This window comes from Mirounga leonina, unplaced genomic scaffold (genome assembly GCF_011800145.1).
Source record: "Mirounga leonina isolate KUSES-001 unplaced genomic scaffold, KU_Mleo_1.0 Mir_129, whole genome shotgun sequence".
NCBI classification, from domain to species: domain Eukaryota; kingdom Metazoa; phylum Chordata; class Mammalia; order Carnivora; family Phocidae; genus Mirounga; species Mirounga leonina.
The window spans coordinates 49146472-49165591 of record NW_023270323.1 but is presented as its reverse complement, the minus strand read 5'-3'; the positions used below and the strand labels follow the sequence as shown (position 1 = coordinate 49165591).

Here is a 19120-nt window from a genome sequence, read left to right as displayed (position 1 = left end):
CTCTCTTATTCTCTCTCAGATAAATAAATAAAATCTTTAAAAAAAAAAAAAAAACTGCTTTCACCGCATCCCTTAAGTTTTGGTATATTGTCTTTCCATTTTCATTTGTCTCAAGATATTTTTTCTTTTGATTTCTTCTCTGACCCACTGGTTGTTCCATACCATGTTGTTGAATCTCCACATATTTTTGAATTTTCCAGTTTTCTTCTTATAAATGACTTCTAGTTCCATACCACTGTGGTTAGAAAAGATGTTCAGTCTTCCTAAATTTATTGACTTGTTTTCATAGCCTAACCTATGATCTGTCCTCGAGAATGTTTCATGTGTGCTTAAGTCTGTGTATTCTGCTTTTGGATGAAATGCACTGTAAATGTCTGTTAAGTGCGGTGTTTCCTTATACTGATTTCCTGTCTGGATGATTTATCCACTGTCTGTCCCCTACTCTTACTATATTGTTATTTTTTAGACCTTAATTTTTGCTTTATATCTTTAGATGTTTCTATGTTGGGTGCATACTTAAAATGTTATATCCATTTTTGTGTTGACCTTTTTTCATTGTATAATGACCTTCTTTTGTCTATTACAGTCTGTTTTAAAATCCTTTTTGTCTGGTATAAGTAAAGTTATTCCAGCCTTCTTTTGATTTCCATTAGCCTGGAATATCCTTCCCATTCCTTCACTTTCAGTCTGTGTCCTTAAAACTGAGTCTCTTGTCAGCATCAGGATAGATGGATATTGTTTTTTAATCCATTCAGCCACTCTTCATCAAAGGATTTAGCAATTTGCATTTAAAGTAATTATTGACAGATATGGACTTACAAAATAGCCAGAAAACCATAAAAATGGCAGTAAGTCCATTGTTCCTTTCTTCTTTTTGATTTAATGACTTTCTATAGGGGTATGCTTAGATCCCTTTTATCTTTCGTGTATCTACTGTAGATTTTTGTTTTGTGGTTACCATGAGGATTATATTCAACCTATTTTAAGTTGGTAAGTTCTGAGGCTCTACATTTTTTTTTTTTTTTTTTTTTTGGCTTTTCTTTTTTTTTCCCCCTTTTTTTTTTTCTTGTTTTTTTTTTTTTTTCTTTTTTTTGGTTATTTTTTGGGGTGTTCTTTTTTTTTTTTTTTTTTTTTTTGAGGCTCTACATTTTTACTCCCCATTGTTTTTACTGTCATAGTTTGTATCTCTGCATCTTGGGTGTCCATTACTGTCATGATGGTTATTTTTATTACTTTTGTAAGTGATTAACCCACCACCATTACAACAAGATTATTCTGAAGTTATATATTAACCTTTAAGCATTCAGATTTATACTTTCATATGTTTTCCTCTTATTAACCAGCACTTCCAGCTTAAAGAAGCACCTTTAACATTTCCTAAGGCTGGTCTAGCGGTGATGAACTTCTTAGGTCTTCCTTGTCTGGAAAACTGTCTTTCAGTTCCGAAGGACAACACTGCCAGGTAGAATATTCTTGGTTAGCATTTTTCTTTCACAGCAGTTTATGTCACGCCACTGTCTTCTCATCTGCAAAGGTTTCTACTGAAAAAGTTGCTGATGGTCTTACAGGGGTTCCCTTGTATGTAACAAGTTGCTTCTCTCCTTTTGCTTTTGGCAATTTAATTATAATGTGTCTTGGTGTGGGTCTCTTTGGGTTCATCTTGCTTGGAACTCTGAGTTTCCTGGATCTGGATGTCTGTTTCCCCAAGTTAGGGAAATTTTCAGACTCACTCCTCTCTTTTAGGACCCTTATAATGTGAATATTGGTTGATGTTATCCCATAAATCCCTTAAACTGTAATCACTTTTTTTCATGCTTTTATCTTTTTGCTGTGCCGATTAGCTGAGTTCCATGGACCTGTCTTCAGTTTCATTGATCCTTTCTGTTCATTTATTCTGCTATTGAGACTTTTTATTGTATTATCCAGTTCAGTGGTTGTATTCTTCAAGTCTGTGATTTGTTTAGTACTTTCTTCACTTTGTTAATGAATTGCTTTTATGACCATTACTGTAAACTCTTTATCATGTAAATCACTTACCTCCATTTCATTACGGTCTTTTTCTGAGGTTTTACCTGTTTGTTTGGAACATATTCCTCTGTTTCCTCATTTTCATTGACTCTGTGTTGGTTTCTACACATTAGCTAAGACAGCCACCTCTCCCAGTCTTGAAGGAGTGGCCGCATGTGGGAAATGAGCCTAACCATTCAACACTACCCTGGTTCTTCCTTCTTAGTTGCTCCCAAGACCTGTCAGTATCCTGAAGGGGGAATCTCAGTCAGCACCTAGATGCAGGCTGATTGGAAGGTGAACCTTCAGGCCACAGTTATTAAATTAAGCAAATAAGCCTCTTTCATAAAGACCGGCCATTTCTGTCTGCTGCCTCTGCATTATGGCCTGGAAGACTAGCTGGTTAAGAATGGTTTCTGTGACAGTCCAGTTGGGACTTGCAAACGTAAAACCCTGATGGCCACCAGAGTTAGGTGATTAAGGGGTGTCCCCTGGGTGGCAGCAGAAACTGGAGTGCCAGACTTGTGCACAAGCTCCTTTTTGAGAGAGCCACCTGGCACAAGGCAGAGAAAGAACACAAAGATGGTGCCTGCTAGCCCTGCAGTCTCAGCAGAGTGTTGCAGCTGGCCCCTAAGTATGTGTTAAATTAGAAGCCTGCCCCTCAAGCCAAAGCTTTTAATAGGCCTTTTTCACATAGACTGGGTGCACTTCAGTCTGCTACCTCTGAGCTGGGCCCTGGGGGATTAGCCACTGTGGGTCCATGTGATCTCATTTTGAACTGTTTCCTTTTAGTTCTCATGGATACAAGGCCCGTTGCCTTTTAAAGCTAGAGGTTTTGGAGGCCCATCTCTCAGGTGGAAGTCTTAAAAGTCAGGGCATGAGATGGGGGGTCCAAAACCTTCACTCCTCAGGGAGAAAGCTAGGAGTTGTTGAATTCCCTCCTGGTTGTGTGTCTTCATTGGGGGGGGGGGGGGGGAAGAGTATATGGCAAAATTTTCTCACCCTCTCCTACCTGTTTTTGATGTGGGTTTTTTCTTTTTCACCTGATATGCAGCAGTTGCTCAGCTAGTTTCTGGATCTCTTTCAGAGGGACTTGTTCCATATGTAGCTGTAGATGCACTGCGTCCATAGGAAGAGGTAGTTCAGGATCTTCCTACATTGCCATCTTGAACCAGAACCTATCTACCTCACAATTTCTGTGGATCAGTAATATAGGCACGGCTTAGCAGAGTCTTCTGTTCAGGATCTCAAAAGGCTCCAAGTTGGTTGGAGCTGCAATCTAATGTGAGACTCTTGTCCAGCCTGTTGGTGAATTCCATTCTTACCGTGAGAGTACCGGGGCCCTCAGATCCTAGAAGCAGCCCTCAGTTTTCTAACACATGGCATTCCCTTAAACGTGGAACTGTGCTTCTTCTAGTCCAGCATAAAAGTCTCTTCTAAGCCTGTGAAGTTCAAGGGTTTACATGGAGTTTATATGCAGATTTTCGGGATATTATCCCTATCATTTCAGTAGTTCTGGCAAGCCCAAACTCTATTCTCTCTCTGAGCTAGTAAGACTATGACTTCACGGTCCTCATGGACTTACCCTCAGGTGCAAACACATATGAAGATGAATCTTACCCAGTGGACTTCTCTTTTTTCAAGAGTTTACACCTTTCCAATCTCTACCAGCTTTTGGTTGCTCTTCCAATGCCTTTGAGTAGTTATATTTTGTCCTGAGTTTGTAACTATTATCTGCAGGAGGATACTCTGCAATTCCACCAAAGGAGGATCTTATGTTTTTAACATAGACTCTCTCCACACTATCCCTGCGTTAAAGTAGAGGCTTAGTCCCATGGTTCCTATATGGAAGTTATGATTATGCTACAATTGTGACTATAAAAAGTCACTATAAATGTCTTATTGTACAATGAATATTAGCTGAGGCTACTGTTCACTGACTCCTTTTAGAGAAGGAACCATTAATGACCATTCAGTTTCAGGAAAATCTTCATAGATTGCTGAGCACTTACCTTGCAATTTCCCATTCTTACCAGGAAAGTGGCTATTACCATCACCCTCACTTTATAACAGTTTAACAGTTCGCATGTACACTTTCAGATTTAAACTCAATACTGATTACAGACCAGAGGTTTCTAACTTGAATAGTCATCCTGCTCCACATTCCAGAAATGAGCAAAAACTTCTTTAGTATAGCTTGGCTTCATTAGTGCCTGCCAGTTACTTAAACATTCTAAAGATGTGGGGCTTGGGTTTTTTTTTCTTTTCTAGATATGTTCCTGCTGAAAAGATTCCACAGGAGGCCAAGTTTCTACTCCTGGTGGCTTCTGGATACAGAAAAAAGAAAGACTCTCCAGGTCACAGACATTGTACAGTTGCCATTGTAGAGTGGCAAAACAGTGACATATAGCCTTGCTGTTTGTTATACTTTGTAGAGTTCCTCTTCAAAGTCTTACATATATAGTAGCCTATGATGTAACTGTAAATATTCAACTTTTTGATAACTTTTATATTTTGAAATATCTCCTTTAAAATAAAATTGTTGATTAGATATTTGTAATGTTTTCCTGGATTTGGAGATAGAAAAAGGGAGACAGCATTGTGAAGTCTGGGCAGCACAGACATTAACACTTAAAAGTTTGAAATGAGAAGTTTAGCACAATCAGTCTTAGAATAAAAACACCAATTTGAAAGAATGAAACTATAAACCACAAGCTATCTCCTGAGTTGTTAATTCCTTTCACAAAATTAAATCATTTGATTTCCCCTGAAGATGTACATTTTCCAGAATCTTCCCCATATCACACACACCGCCATTTTTCCTACATCAGTATATGCTTCCTTGTCAGCCAAAGCCAATGTCACCAAAGTCTGAGCAGCTGGCAGAAATGAGGCAAATAGCCTAACTCTGAATGTTAACAGCATAGCCACCAGCATCCTGAGTATTACAAAGGTACCTGCAAGCCTATGGTAATACCCAAGGGACAATAATGTTTTATCACATCCAAGTATCCACATACATGATGCCTCCAACTTTATGATCTGATCTTCCTCCCACAAAGCCTGGCTAGAGAATAGGCCAGAGGCCTTGGCTTTACTAAGTGATACAAGTCATTATCATTAAACCACCTATCATCCTCTTGTTTTCCCATTATCACTGGAGGGATGTTGTAAAGTTATAGGAATAAGAGCCATAGGCACTTAGGATCTGTGAGAGTAAAGCACATCATATCTGGGGAGTTATGGGCTTTAAACATTCACTAATAAGCATAATTACACCAGAACTTATTTAGGAAGATACTCCTCCCAGTACATACAACACTGCTCCTTGTTAATAACTTCAAGAGGCCAAATAATGTTGCTGCAATAATGGACCGCAAAAACTTAAAAGGATGAAGGATAAAGCACAGTAGTTTGTAACAGCTTCCAAAATGGCCAAGACACAATGGATGTCAAAAGAAGTATGCAGTTTTATTCTGCAAAGATACGTGGCCATCACGTAGCTCCAGCAGATCCATGTTGTCCTCCTATTTTAAAGAGCGTATTTATAACCTCTAACTCTAAAAGTTATTTATCTTATACATTGATTATGCCAATCAATCACAGAGTATTTAGAATTATTAACAAAATCATAATTTACAAGTAAACTCATATTCATTGTTCTGGCTGCAAGGAGATTACACTCCCTTTCCTGGCGAATAAAAAACAAGTAGGCAGACATGACTTTCATATCAAAAAGCAATAGAAACAGAAGAATATGCGAAAGAAAGCCATGCTCACCCCACTGGTGAGGTGAGGCAGTCGTCAATCAAGGAGATCTTCACTGAAGCAGAAGTTTCGAGCTGGGCTTTAACAAAGAGAGGGGCAAGACTGAAGGCAACATTTTATTCCCATAATGAACTTAGTCTACATGAAAGACATTTTTCACACTGGTAAGTACACTTTAAATGTCTCAAGAACTTCATGTCTCACCTCCCAAACAATACTGTCAATTACTTAAAGGGAGGAAATAGTATCCTAATTTTACATTCCTTTTAGCACATACCTCTGAACATTTCCTGACAAAATTTCAAAACAGCTAGACAGCTAAATTCCAGGCTACTTGCACAGCCTCAGAGCTACTCAGCAAGTACAGTTACAGGGACAATCTAAAATTCCAGTATGGTTTGTGGAATCAGTCACAGGGCAGAACCAGAGCTCCCAGAGGCAAACAAAAGCCAGCATTCATTTTGTCCCAAGTCAGAGTGAGACTAAGATTCTGACCTGACCTAGACCCTACTGGTTTGAACCTGATGAGTTGAGACTCTGGAAGGCTAAAAATGTGGCAATCCTTTTACAGCCGCCCATCCCCCCCAGTGATGCCACAGAGGCCTGTCCATGACATGCTGTTCACAACAGAGATATGGCTGGCACTCATAGAGGTAATCAAGTTGGGAATGAGAGTTCTGACTGTCTAACGGCCAAAGTTCTGCTTCACACAACTGGTTAGTGAGGAAGAGTTAGCTTTTTACCCAATCATTTGCAAACTAATAAGGAATGTAATATACCAACATACTATTTTACTGTACAAGATGACATTTTTAAGAATTTGCACATGTGTCATGTGGAACATGTTTATTCCTGATTTATATTTTGTAAGATATTTGACAATATACAAAGAACACCAGTTCTAGGTGGTGACTGTTTTGTATTATGATTTATTTACAAAATTTCACCACATAATAGTAACTACCTTTTTAAAAAAATCGGCATCGGTCCTATAATGGCCATTGGGATAAATTCTTAAGCCTACAAAAGTTGCCTTAGTACCAATGTTCCCAGGCATATACTGTTAACTAAAATCTGACTCCAAAGCTCACATGTAGTTTCTGATTATACAGTCAATATGAAGCACAATCTAATTAGATTGACAGGGGACAGTGGAGGACCCAAGCAGTCCTATCAACCTCTATAAGAGGTGTATGTTAGCCTACCGGTTACATCCCTCTAGCTGTACCACCGTTTATTTATAATGGGACCACTGAGTTGCCCCATTATGCTAAAATATGATTCCTTTGGAAAAAACAAGGCATTATCTAGACAAGCTAGACGGGTCAACGGGGTGAGTAAAAAGTGGCTGTCAGTAGTGAAAAACAGTTTCATTTCATTTCTTTGAACTTTTTCCTTTTCCTTTTCTGGACTCCTTATCTTTTTCTGATTTTGAAGGCTTTGAAGATTTTGTCTTTTTCTGTTGGGAGAGAAGAATGCACGAAATAGTTAATAGCTGTCTTTATGAGGGAATGAAATAAGTCAATTTCTACAATAAAGCAGATCTTTACCTGCAACGTAATAGAAAGGTTGCAAACATCTTCACCTACCACCACTCCAGATGAGCTTACTTTCAAGGAACAACTGGGCTAGTTGGAGCCTTTAACTACAGAAAAGCTATTGAGAATCTAGAACTAAGACACGTTCCCCAGGCATAGTTTCTTGGATTTAGGAGATAGGTATATTTAGGAAAGAAAAAATGAGCAGGAGATATTTTACTAGTAAGGTAATGTTTTAATGAAGATTTTCCTTTTCTTTCAGTTTCCAATTAGAGATCTAAACACGTTCGGTTTGAGAAGGGGAGAGAGGGAGACAACCTCTTATGTCTACACAAGACTAGAGAGCTACATTGCAGAAGGCCGCTTTTCCTACCCTTGCATATACAAAACAGAAATGAGGGACAAGAATGACACACACTAAGGAAAGAAGAGAACACAGACTAGATTCCTTTGCCTTAGCCAAAGGTAAACAGTAGGCTGGTACCATAAATGGTTTTAATCTCTCCTAGCACAAGACAAGATTGTTTCAATCTGAGAAATTTCTATAGGCAGTTCAATGGCTATAGCAAAACACAAATTACAGAAGAAAGAGTTTCACTGAAAATGTTTTTCTTAATTAAACTGTAAAAATATGTGTCTATAAGGGCGCCTGGGTGGCTCAGTTGGTTAAGCGACTGCCTTCGGCTCAGGTCACGATCCTGGAGTCCCGGGATCGAGTCCCGCATCGGGCTCCCTGCTCGGCAGGGAGTCTGCTTCTCCCTCTGACCCTCCTCCCTCTCATGCTTTCTGTCTCTCATTCTCTCTCTCGCAAATAAATAAAATCTTAAAAAAAAAAAAATATATGTGTCTATGGTAAAGCACACACGAATGACCAAATAAAACTGGTACTTTTTCTAACAGCATATGACCATCATATGATGGCCTATTTTCTTGCCTTCTTCCACTATTATAAGCAGCTATTTATAAGAATAAAATCTATACCTTCTCTACCCTCAATGTGATGAATGTAAAAACTTAAAAACGGGCCCTGAATAATTTCAGAAGGCGAGCTGTACACAAGAAAAGATAAACTACCAAGGGAATATCATGGCATTTCTTGTCTGTAGCTTAAAATACTACCTTGATCATTGCATCAGTTTCCATAGAGTCTTGGTCTTTCTCATCAGATTGAGAGTCATCTTCATTTAACTCTTCATTGTATTCAGAATCCAGTGCTGGGCCTGTGCTGTGTCTAGGTGTCTTTACTGCCTGAAGTGAATATGGAGTAAGGTGGACTTCCTTATTGTAAGTTCTTGTGAAGGCTGCTTTCACCTATAGGAAAGGAATAGAAAGAGGCTGTTAAAAATAAGTGCCAAACAATCCTAATTTTAAACCAAAGGTTTTGTGAGATCCTGCAAGATCCTTGAAATAGTCTGTGAAATATTTACGCATGTACATGTAAGTGTACTTATATACATTGTTCTACGGAGGAGTTCTATGTTTTTCATGACATTCTTAATAGAGCCCATGACTCGGGCGCCTGGGTGGCTCAGTCGTTAAGCGTCTGCCTTCGGCTCAGGTCATGATCCCAGGTTCCTGGGATGAAGCCCTGCATTGGGCTCCCTGCTTGGCAGGAAGCCTGCTTCTCGCTCTCCCACTCCCCCTGCTTGTGTTCCTGCTCTCGCTATCTCTCTCTCTGTCAAATAAATAAATAAAATCTTTAAAAAAAAAAAAAAAAATAGAGCCCATGACTCAAAAATAAGAACTAGTATTTGGGAACATTAGGCAGGAAAAAAAAAAAAAAAAAACTTTAGCTCATCATTTTTGCCTATTAAGTGCATCCCACAGTCCTACAAAGTGAGAAGCATAGTGAATCAATAAATCAAAAAAGACTTACAATAAGGTACAAGTTAAACTTGGCCTTTAATTACTACAAAATACATAAATTACCTTTATCATAAAATGGTTAATTCAAAATACTAAGTAACTTGAAAGCCTTAACTTGAAGCTTCTAAACATAATTATAGAATTAGTCCTTGAATTCTAACAATGGAGGTCTCTCATGAGAGAATTTACCCATAACCATAAAGTCAGATCAAAATTCTAGAGAAGGTAAGCCATAGAGAATATATCTTCTAAAACAGCACCAAAGTGGGGCGCCTGGGTGGCTCAGTTGTTAAGCGTCTGCCTTCGGCTCAGGTCATGATCCCACGGTCCTAGGATTGAGCCCTGCATTGGGCTCCCTGCCCTGTGTTCCAGAAGCCTGCTTCTCCCTCTCCCACTCCCCCTGCTTGTGTTCCCTCTCGCTGTGTCTCTGTCAAATAAATAAATAAAATCTTTAAAAAATAAATAAATAAAATAAAACAGCACCAAAGAAACAGGCAGAGTGTGAGGTACTGGATATTACAGATCCATGTTACGTCATTTTAGTTTTTTCATGCTCATTATATAAAGAAAGTAGGGAATACATTATTACATAGTAAACTGTCCAACTATAATAAATACTAAGTTCACAGATTAGACAGACTGAGAAAAAGTATAAAAATCCTCAGCCAATAAACACATCTTTCTTCTCATAATGTATTACCACCACCTGACTTACTTCCCCAGGCTCATCCACCCGACTTTACATGGAATACATTTATATACTGGCTTCTCAGATTTCATGTCTTGCTTTTCCACTCAACATAAAGCAATGATAAAACTACAAATAGTTAAGGTCAAATCCAGAAGTCCATTCTTAATTCTGCACTCAAATAGTATCTTTGGAAAGCATAGGCCGTAAGAAGCAAAAAGCATTTAAGGGGAAAAAATTAAACCTTTTTAAAGCACCTACAACATCTCTGAAATACTCCTACTACAAACTTGTAATCACAAAGTGACGGAGAACCAGTGAGTTACACAATTTACCTTGGGGTCCAGCTTGGAGAAGGGACTAGATTTGCCTCCCCAGCTGCTAATTTCCATGATATTCTCAAAGTCTTCTTTCATCAAGTAGTAGGTGTCCATAAGAGCAATAACGTCCTGTACTCCTTCTACCCCTTGTGAGGTCAAGGGCTGTACAAGTGCATCCCTTACATGGGACAGATAATCCATGTTTACAGTCCTTTTGCTGGAATAAGTTCTTAAACCAAAACAAAAGAGACATAACTGTAGTCAGTGGCAAACTACCACCAACTCAAGTCATAGTGTGAAGTTCAATCCACTTTTAATAATGCCCAATGTAATGTCTACTATTTAACAGCTGGTAGAGAAAGCCTAGCACTACACCATCAGGATGATGGACACACACCAGTGTGCTCAAAGGGAATGAATTTTCTACTTCTCTGGATCAGTCAATGAAAAACACAAATGTAGGTTCTACTTGCAACCTACTCTCAAGGCCTGGGCAACAGGATTTCTATGTGCTCATACTTAATATAGCCAAAGATTACTCATTCCTAGTTCCAAATATTAAAAGCATCAGTAAAAGGCAGTGAGATTTCCTACCTCAAGTTCCACTGCTACTTACTACATGACGGTCTGCAATACCTTTTCATCTGATTATAACATACAAAATTATATATGAATATTTCCCTCATATTTCCTAATAGGGTTACTCTGAAATCTTTAGTTCTAGAGCAGGGCTTTCCCCAAACTAAGAAAACTGCAGAAAATGTCCCTGCACAATCACAAGGTAGTCCACACTTGTGAGGGGAAGGCTTCAGGAAAAAGTCTGCTGAGAACTACAATGTTATCATGAAATGACTTTCTCTCGTGCTCTTAAATACTGTCACTCAAAGACAGAAAATAGATGAACAGAACAAAATGCCACCAATCTAAATCTTTCCAATCCAGCTGCCTCCATCATCAAATGAGGCAATTATATGCGTGCATAATCCAAACGAGAAACCTCAAAAGCTGTTAGGCTTCAGAACCCATGAAAATGTTAAAATTATTAATGGGTCCTGCTCTTGCCTTCAGGTAACTGAGTCTGAACAGTTCTCTTGATTAGAAATCTAGAACCCTGCCCCCAACTGTTTTACTACGTAGGCAAAGAATCCAAAAAAACCCTTATTTTAAATTTACCCATTTCCTCTAGATTCAGTCTTCTATAATCAAGCACAATTAGTACTTAAAGACAAGTATGAGCCCTAAGCCTAAGAAAATCATGAAACTTTTTCAAAAGTATTCTCTTATATTTTGTTACATTACTGTTATCTTTTACTCCAAATCACAGAGAATTCAACTCTAGAAAAGTCTAAAGGTATCTAGTGTTCCTAAATCAAGGGTTCTTAACCTCAGAAATCTGTAATTCCCCTAGCATTGTTTGTGCATTCGCACATTTGGGAGTAATAAAGATCAAAGAGCTTTCAGATTCTCAAAGGCATCTATAACCCCAACAAGAACTAATGATAAAATCGCACTTCCAAAAGTTCAATGACTTAATCAGGGTTAAAAAGTTAAATAGGGGGGCGCCTAGGTGGCTCAGTCATTAAGTGTCTGCCTTCAGCTCAGGTCATGATCCTGGGGTCCTGGGATCGAGCCCTGCATCGGGCTCCTTGCTTGGCGGGAAGCCTGCTTCTCCTCCTCCCACTCCCCCTGCTTGTCGTTCCTGCTCTCGCTATCTCTCTATCAAATAAATAAATAAAATCTCCAAAAAAAAAAAAAAGTTAAATAGGAAGGTCCTAATTTACTTTAAAAATTGTGAAATTCACTATAGATCCTTTGATATGACAACGTCCTGTGTGTGATTCATCAGGGAACATTTACCAACCAATTTTATATGCTGGATGGGTAGGCCTCAGTTCCTACCACCAGAAATGTTCGGTCTAATGAGAGAAGGGGACGGATACACAAAAGCACAGCCACAAAACAAAGTGGAAGTCCAGTGCTCACAATCTACATGAAGGGTGGGGGAGTCAAAGGCAGATACCCCTAGGGCACAGGGATACATCACCTTTTTAAAAAACAGAGGGCAAGGAATAGGAAAAGAGCTCAAAGCCAGGCCTCCCACTTGAGCAATGAGAAGAGCAGTGGGAAATGCAACCCTTTCTAATTTCTAGAGGCCATGGACATCCCTTGGCTCATGGTCTTTTTTCCCATCTTCAAAGCCAACAATGTAACATCTTAAAATCTCTTTCTCTCTGACTTGATATGGCTGCCCCCCCCCCCCCCCACTTTTTTTTTTGGTAAAGATCCTTATAATTACACTGGGCCTGCCCATATAATCCAGGACATTCTTTGCATCTTAAGGTGGCAATAAATTTGTGTTATTTTAAACCATTAAGTTTTGGTAATTTGTTACAGCAACAATAGGAAACGATTACAAGAGTGGCAAAAAAAGACCCATGCCATAGGCTAAGAAGAGGGACCACAGTAGGAAGTAGATTTCTACAGGAAGAAGAAAGGAACCATTTCAGTTCAGCTTCAGAAAAAAGTTAAGAGTGGACCAACGTTAACATTCCCTCCAGAGATCAGAAAGAGAAGTAAGACTGCTCAAGTAGTTCTTCGTGGTTAAAAATAAATTCCTTAAGTTCACTTAATATTTATGCGCATGCACATTTTCTAAGTTTCTAAACTTTAACAAATTGTACCAAATAACAAGAATTTTTGGACTTCATTAAACTTCTCCAGGCACATTGATTTTCAGTCATCTGCATGTCTGCCTCCTACTGTTATATGCTAAACTGTGTCCCCTACCCTAAATGACTAGGTCAGTTTACTACTAGGATAGGTACTACAACCTAGTATCCTACTAGGACTATTTAAATAGCCCCCTTTTTCCTATTAAATTATTTGGAAGCTGAGACATTATGTATGCCTACTAGTAACAGGCATAGTCATGATAAATAGTAGCCCTACCTCAGATTTACATAGCTTTAAAATTTATCTTAAAGTTATGGCACATCTACCAACTGGGCTTATTCTCCAAAGTATACTTTTAAGTGACAAAACAAGTATTATACTAATTATAGATAATAAAACTCAGGCCCACAAAATATAAGGAACTTATCCAGGATCATTTATCTAGTTCGCAATAAAATCAAAACTGAGGGGCGCCTGGGTGGCTCAGTCGTTAAGCGCCTGCCTTCGGCTCAGGTCATGATCCCAGGGTCCTGGGATCGAGCCCCACATCGGGCTCCCTGCCCTGCTGGAAGCCTGCTTCTCCCTCTCCCACTCCCCCTGCTTGTGTTCCCTCTCTCGCTGTGCCTCTCTCTGTCAAATAAATAAATAAAAATCTTAAAAAAAAAAATCAAAACTGAAACACAAATCTTTTGACTTATGCTATCCTCACTGGACAGCGGTTAAATAAATACACTACACTGATAAAATGCCACACATGGACTAATACCACTTACCTAAGACTCATGTGCAGTGCTAGGTCCTGTACAATACGATCATGTTTGCCGGTAGATGAGTGCTTCCCCAACCAGCTTGGGAAGGTAGGAAACTGAGTCATGTACCCCCTCATTAACTCTCCAGGAAGAACACTGGCATAAATGGCCTGAAAAAAATCAATTGCCGTCCACAATTTGAATTCAGTACAAAGTTGCTTCCTACACAGCTGTTGGCTTCCAAAGAGTCTGGAGCAAATGAAGCAACACTGTCCCAGGTACCTAATTCCAGGGCATCACACCCTTTCCCTCTGTCTCTCATCTGTCAGTATGGGAAACCACTCCCGGAGAAAACAACGTTATCAGTCCAATACATGTTATAGCCTGCAGAGAGATCATCTGGCAGTTCGGCCTCCTCAACCAACTGATCCCAACATACCAGTTACTGCATGATGCAGAAAAGACTTTAAAAGGAATACGACTGGGATGCCTGGGTGGCTCAGTCGTTAAGCGTCTGCCTTCGGCTCAGGTCATGATCCCAGGTTCCTGGGATCAAGCCCTGCATCGGGCTCCCTGCTTGGCAGGAAGCCTGCTTCTCCCTCTCCCACTCCCCCTGCTTGTGTTCCTGCTCTCGCTATCTCTCTCTCTGTCAAATAAATAAATAAAATCTTAAAAAAAAAAAAGAGGAACATGATTGTCTTTAACATAAACTATTGATAGCACAGGTAGATCAAAGCATGGAAAACTGAATAGAGTATTAAGTAAACTGGTACTTGAGAAAAGATTTTTACAAAGGTATCCTTGATATCTTCTAGATCCAGGGCTCATACTTTTTTAGTTGGAATTATACATAAATTTTGTATCCTGCTTTATTCTAATAATATTCTCTCATAAGCATTTTTCATATTAGACAATCTTTATAAATAATTTTAAGGAATGCATAATATTCCATCAAGAGTATTTACCATAATTAATCATTCTCCAACTTCCAGACATGGAGATTTTCTCCAATTTCTTACAGTATCAAAACTCATGTAATATTTTTGTACATTCAGCTCTCCTATGTTTAAAGTTATTTCTTTAGGATAAATTCTTAAAGATACAATTATTAGTTTAAAAAATGAACACTTGTAAAACATAAGAGAAAGGATTCTTTATATCCAGAATGAATCTTTGTTTTTTGTTTCCCAACAATGTATAGGTAGAATTAAGAGAGGAGTAGGCCTTCCAGAAGTCCCTTGCATATTATTACTTGGGCCAATAATGCTGTATAAATATGCAAAACTCAAGAAGAAATAATATTCTTAATTATGAAAGTTTGCAAAACTCTGTTTTGAGTGAAAGTTACCACCTAAATAAAGTACCAGTATAAAGCTGCCTCTTCAGCAAGGAAGAAGACAATCAGAATTCACATATCAGAGAAGTAGCTGCTGACCTGCCCTGGCTGCATCTTCAAGTAGGAGCTACTTAGTCACCATCGGGGAGACTCAAGAATAACAAAAAAGAAAGGCATTTTTAAGGTAAAACAGAGCAAATAAAGCTTTTGACTAACACCTTATTTATGTCCAGAATCTAATGTTCCTATTTCCATATGTCCATTTACATAGAGACATTTTGAAACCCTGAAAAGTAAGGCTATTTTTATGTTTCATTTTTATTAAGAAATAGACAATTGTGACCCCAGAGTATTTTAATCTAGAACAGACTTTATTTTTGCCGTAAGAGCCATAATGTTTCTCTGGTATTTCACATAACTACAGGAGCTCACAGCTCTTCTGTTTTACCTAAAGCAGAGTCTGCATCGTGCTTACCTGTGCGGGCAGAAGACTCCAGTTTTGCTTACTCCGGATCTGACGGTCCACTAGGTCACCATCGCATATGCTATCTGCTGCTCTGCTTAAAAGCATCAGGTGCTTTTTCATGTCACCCCTGCATAAATAAAGCAGTCTGGATCACACCACTGTCCATACCTCCTACTCCTCTCTCCCAGGAACATGGCCTACCCCTCACTAGCTCTGAACACTCACCCTGCAGCTACAGGCTTCACGTGTATGTAGTTCTCCTGGACAAAGAGGGGTGCTATTGAGTAATCATGAAAGAACAGATCGGACTTGTCCACAAGTGACATATGAGCAGTCTCCTCTCCAGCTGCAAACACCTTCCGGGCAACATCAAATGGGCCCTAAAAAAAGGGAAGGACACACCTAGTAGGACGGCCAATGTCCAAAATACTGACAACATCAAATGCTGGCAGAGATGTGGAGCAACAGGAACTCTCATTTATTGCTAGTAGGAATGCAAAATGGTATAGTCACTTGGAAGACAGACTGGCAGTTTTTTTACAAAACTAAATATACTCTTAATTGTCCTCCTTGGTATTTATCCAAACGAACTGAAAACATACTACACAAAAAACCTGCACATGGATCTTGACAGCAGCTTTATTCATAACTGACAAAACTTGGAAGCAATCCAGATGTCTTTCATAAGGTGGATAAACTGTGGTACATCCAGACACTGGAATATTATTCAGCACAAAAAAGAAATGAGCTATAATAAGGCCATGAAAAGATATGTAGAAACCTTAAATGCACATTACTAACTGAAAGTAGCCTATCTGGGGGTGCCTGGGTGGCTGTTGGTTAAGCGTCTGACTCTTGATTTCCGCTTGGGTCATGATGTCAGGGTCGTGAGATCGAGCCCTACATCATGGAGCCCACTTAAGATTTTCTCTCCCTCTCTGTTTGCCCCTCCCCCTGCTTGCACTCACTCACACGTGCTCTCTCAAAAAACAAAAAACAAAACAAAAAGCCAAACTGAAAAGGCTATATACTGTATGATTCCAACTACATGACATTCTGAAAATGGTGCAACTATGAAGACAATAAAAAGATTAGTGATTGGGCCACCAGGTGGCTTAGTCAGTTAAGTGGCTGGCTAACTCTTGATTTCGGCTCAGATCATGATCTCAGGGTCATGAGACTGAGCCCCGTGTCGGGCTCCACACAATGTGGAGTCCGCTTGTCCCTCTCCCTCTGCTCCTCCCCCTGCTCATGCTCTCTCTAAAATAAATAATCTAAAAAAAAAGATTGGTGATTGTCAGGAGTTGGGGGAAGGGATGGATGAACAGGAGGAGTACAGAGTATTTTTAGGGCAGTGAAAGTATTCTGTGTGATATACAATGGTGGATATAAGCTATGATACATCTGTCAAAACCTATGGAATGTACATCAAGAGTGAACTAACCCTAATGTAAACTATGGCCTTTGGGTGTATCAGTGTAGGTTCAACTGTAACAAATGTACCACTCTGGTGGGGGATATTAATAGTGGAAAAGGTTGTAGGAGTCTGGAGGCAGGTGATAATAAGGGAAGTCTTTGTACCCTGTGCTAAATTTTGCTATGAAACTAAAACTGCTCTTAAAAAGTGTATTGATTTAGGGACGCATGGGTGGCTCAGTCGGTTAAGCATCTGCCTTCGGCTCAGGTCATGATCCCAGCGTTCTGGGATCAAGTCCCGCATCGGGTTCCTTGCGAGGTGGGGAGCCTGCTTCTCCCTCTGCCTGCTGCTCCCCCTGCTTGGGTTCTCTCTCTCTCTCTGACAAATAAATAAAGAAAATCTTAAAAAAAAAAAGTTTGATTAAAAAAAGGGGGGGAGAGAGGGGGTTACAAACACTACTTAATCACTGCTCTAACTGTAATAATAAATTGACTAGTGACTAGGTGAAATAGAACACAGATAATTAATACCGACTTCTGGTTTCAAGTTTCAGAGAGGTTATTAAATTATAGGCCATTTGAGGGGTGCCTGGGTGGCTCAGTTGGTTAAGCATCTGCCTTCAGCTCAGGTCATGGTCCCAGGGTCCCGGGATTGAGCCCCACATCGGGCTCCCTGCTCAGCGGGGAGCCTGCTTCTCCCTCTCCCACTCCCCTTACTTGTGTTCCCTCTCTCTCTCTCTCTGTCAAATAAATAAAATCTTTTTAAAAATAAATAAATAAATAAATTATAGGCCATTTGAAACAGATTATTCTTAAAGTTCCAAAACTTCAAACCATGGAATCTATACATAAGGGACTCTGAAAAGACCATTTTATAACTACTGAAGCATGAATATAATTTAAAACTTCCATTTCTCATAATTTACAATGTACACTAATAGTCCTTGAGGAAAAATTCATTTGAATTAGAAAACCTTTTAGCAGCTTTCTTATTATAAATATCCATAGGTTCAATAGGTGTGTCAAGGAACTATAATAACTACTTCTACTAAGTTAATATGAGTAGAACAAGAAATGCTTTAGCTTGAGAAAGTAACTAAGAAATGGAAAGTTATTTTACCAGTCTGATATCCTTCTTGGCTCTATGAGAATCAGCCTTGGCCTGGTCATAGGTTAGTGCCTTACTTCGTGCACACCACATACTCAGATTGTGTAAAACCTAACAGAAATCATAAATAAGACATGGTCAAGGTGAGACAATAATGCCATTCCTCCTCTCTGAAAAGTTGAAGGCATTAATTCAAAAGAATCAGCAACTATTAACGTAATATGTATTTAATTTACCTGTCTGATATCTTGATTGGCTCCCAAAATTATTTCATTCATAGCTGGAGGGGGGACCTTCAAACCCTCTTTAAATGCAATAGACATCATAGCACCCTGAAATTGACAAAGGGGAATCCTAAATGGTTTTTTTTAAAGTCACATAATCAGATATTTTTAGAATATTTATCAGGTACTTTTAAAGGTAACTTTTGAGAAATACTGACCAAAAAATAAGAAGGAGAGTGTGATGGAGAAAAAAAATTACAATCATTTTACCTTAATCTGTTCAACTCGAGGTCTTTGAAAACGAAGATCAAAACAATAATGAACCAAAGAACGAATCTTGGGATGATTTCTATCATTGCACATACAAATAATGGGAATTTTTGTATGTTTTATCAGACCAATTAATTCCTAAAAAAGCAAATTTGCAACACATAAATATTTAAAAAAAAAAACAACAAAATACTACACAATGTATTTTAGGTTTTGAAAACCTCAGCAACATGCTTTAATTGTTGTAAATATTACAGCACAATTAGTTCTTTAAATATTAAAAAAACTATCTTACAACTAAAAATCAACAGTAAAGCTGCAAAACTACAGTGCTTTCATTACCTGAATTCCTCCCCTGTCCTCATTGCCTGCCATGCCATCTACTTCATCCATGATGAGAGCATGTTTCGTGCTTACTGAATGGGCTGCTCCGCCTGACCGATGCTGAGAAGCTATGGGATGGGACAAAAAAGAGCAACTGTTCAAATGCTGCTGCTTTATTAAAAAAACATGTAAAACATTTTAAACCAAAATGCAAGAGGCACAAGAATATGCAGATGAAAAGAAATTCTCCCCCCCACCTTTGCCCCCTCGGGTATCCCTATACATATTGAAAACATGCGTGCATAAAAATATATATCTTGGTTTTATCATTCAATGTATTTTGGTGATCTGTTCCTTAACACCTCAT

General features: G+C 38.9%; 2 protein-coding genes across 6 annotated transcripts in view; one reads left to right on the top strand and one right to left on the bottom strand.

Moving 5' to 3' along the window:
- WDR19 (WD repeat domain 19) overlaps positions 1-4560 on the top strand; it is a 100194-nt gene extending 95634 nt beyond the window's left edge. The window contains exon 37 of the mRNA XM_035005119.1: positions 4279-4560. The gene's annotated coding sequence lies outside the window, so the exon portion shown is untranslated. The remainder of the gene's footprint in view (positions 1-4278) is intronic.
- A 1318-nt stretch (positions 4561-5878) lies between these two features.
- RFC1 (replication factor C subunit 1) overlaps positions 5879-19120 on the bottom strand; it is an 86711-nt gene continuing 73469 nt past the window's right edge. For 4 of the 5 annotated variants that reach the window (XM_035005124.1, XM_035005122.1, XM_035005123.1 and 1 more), the window contains 10 exons: positions 18772-18881; positions 18430-18567; positions 18172-18267; positions 17948-18046; positions 15637-15791; positions 15421-15538; positions 13634-13779; positions 10203-10416; positions 8433-8624; positions 7099-7234 (listed from right to left, as the gene is read on the bottom strand). In XM_035005124.1, the coding sequence (XP_034861015.1) occupies positions 7151-7234; positions 8433-8624; positions 10203-10416; positions 13634-13779; positions 15421-15538; positions 15637-15791; positions 17948-18046; positions 18172-18267; positions 18430-18567; positions 18772-18881 (1352 nt within the window). In that variant the 3' untranslated portion in view covers positions 7099-7150. Of the gene's footprint in view, positions 7235-8432; positions 8625-10202; positions 10417-13633; positions 13780-15420; positions 15539-15636; positions 15792-17947; positions 18047-18171; positions 18268-18429; positions 18568-18771; positions 18882-19120 lie in introns of all 5 variants that reach the window. The other variant, XM_035005120.1, reaches the window with a different exon arrangement.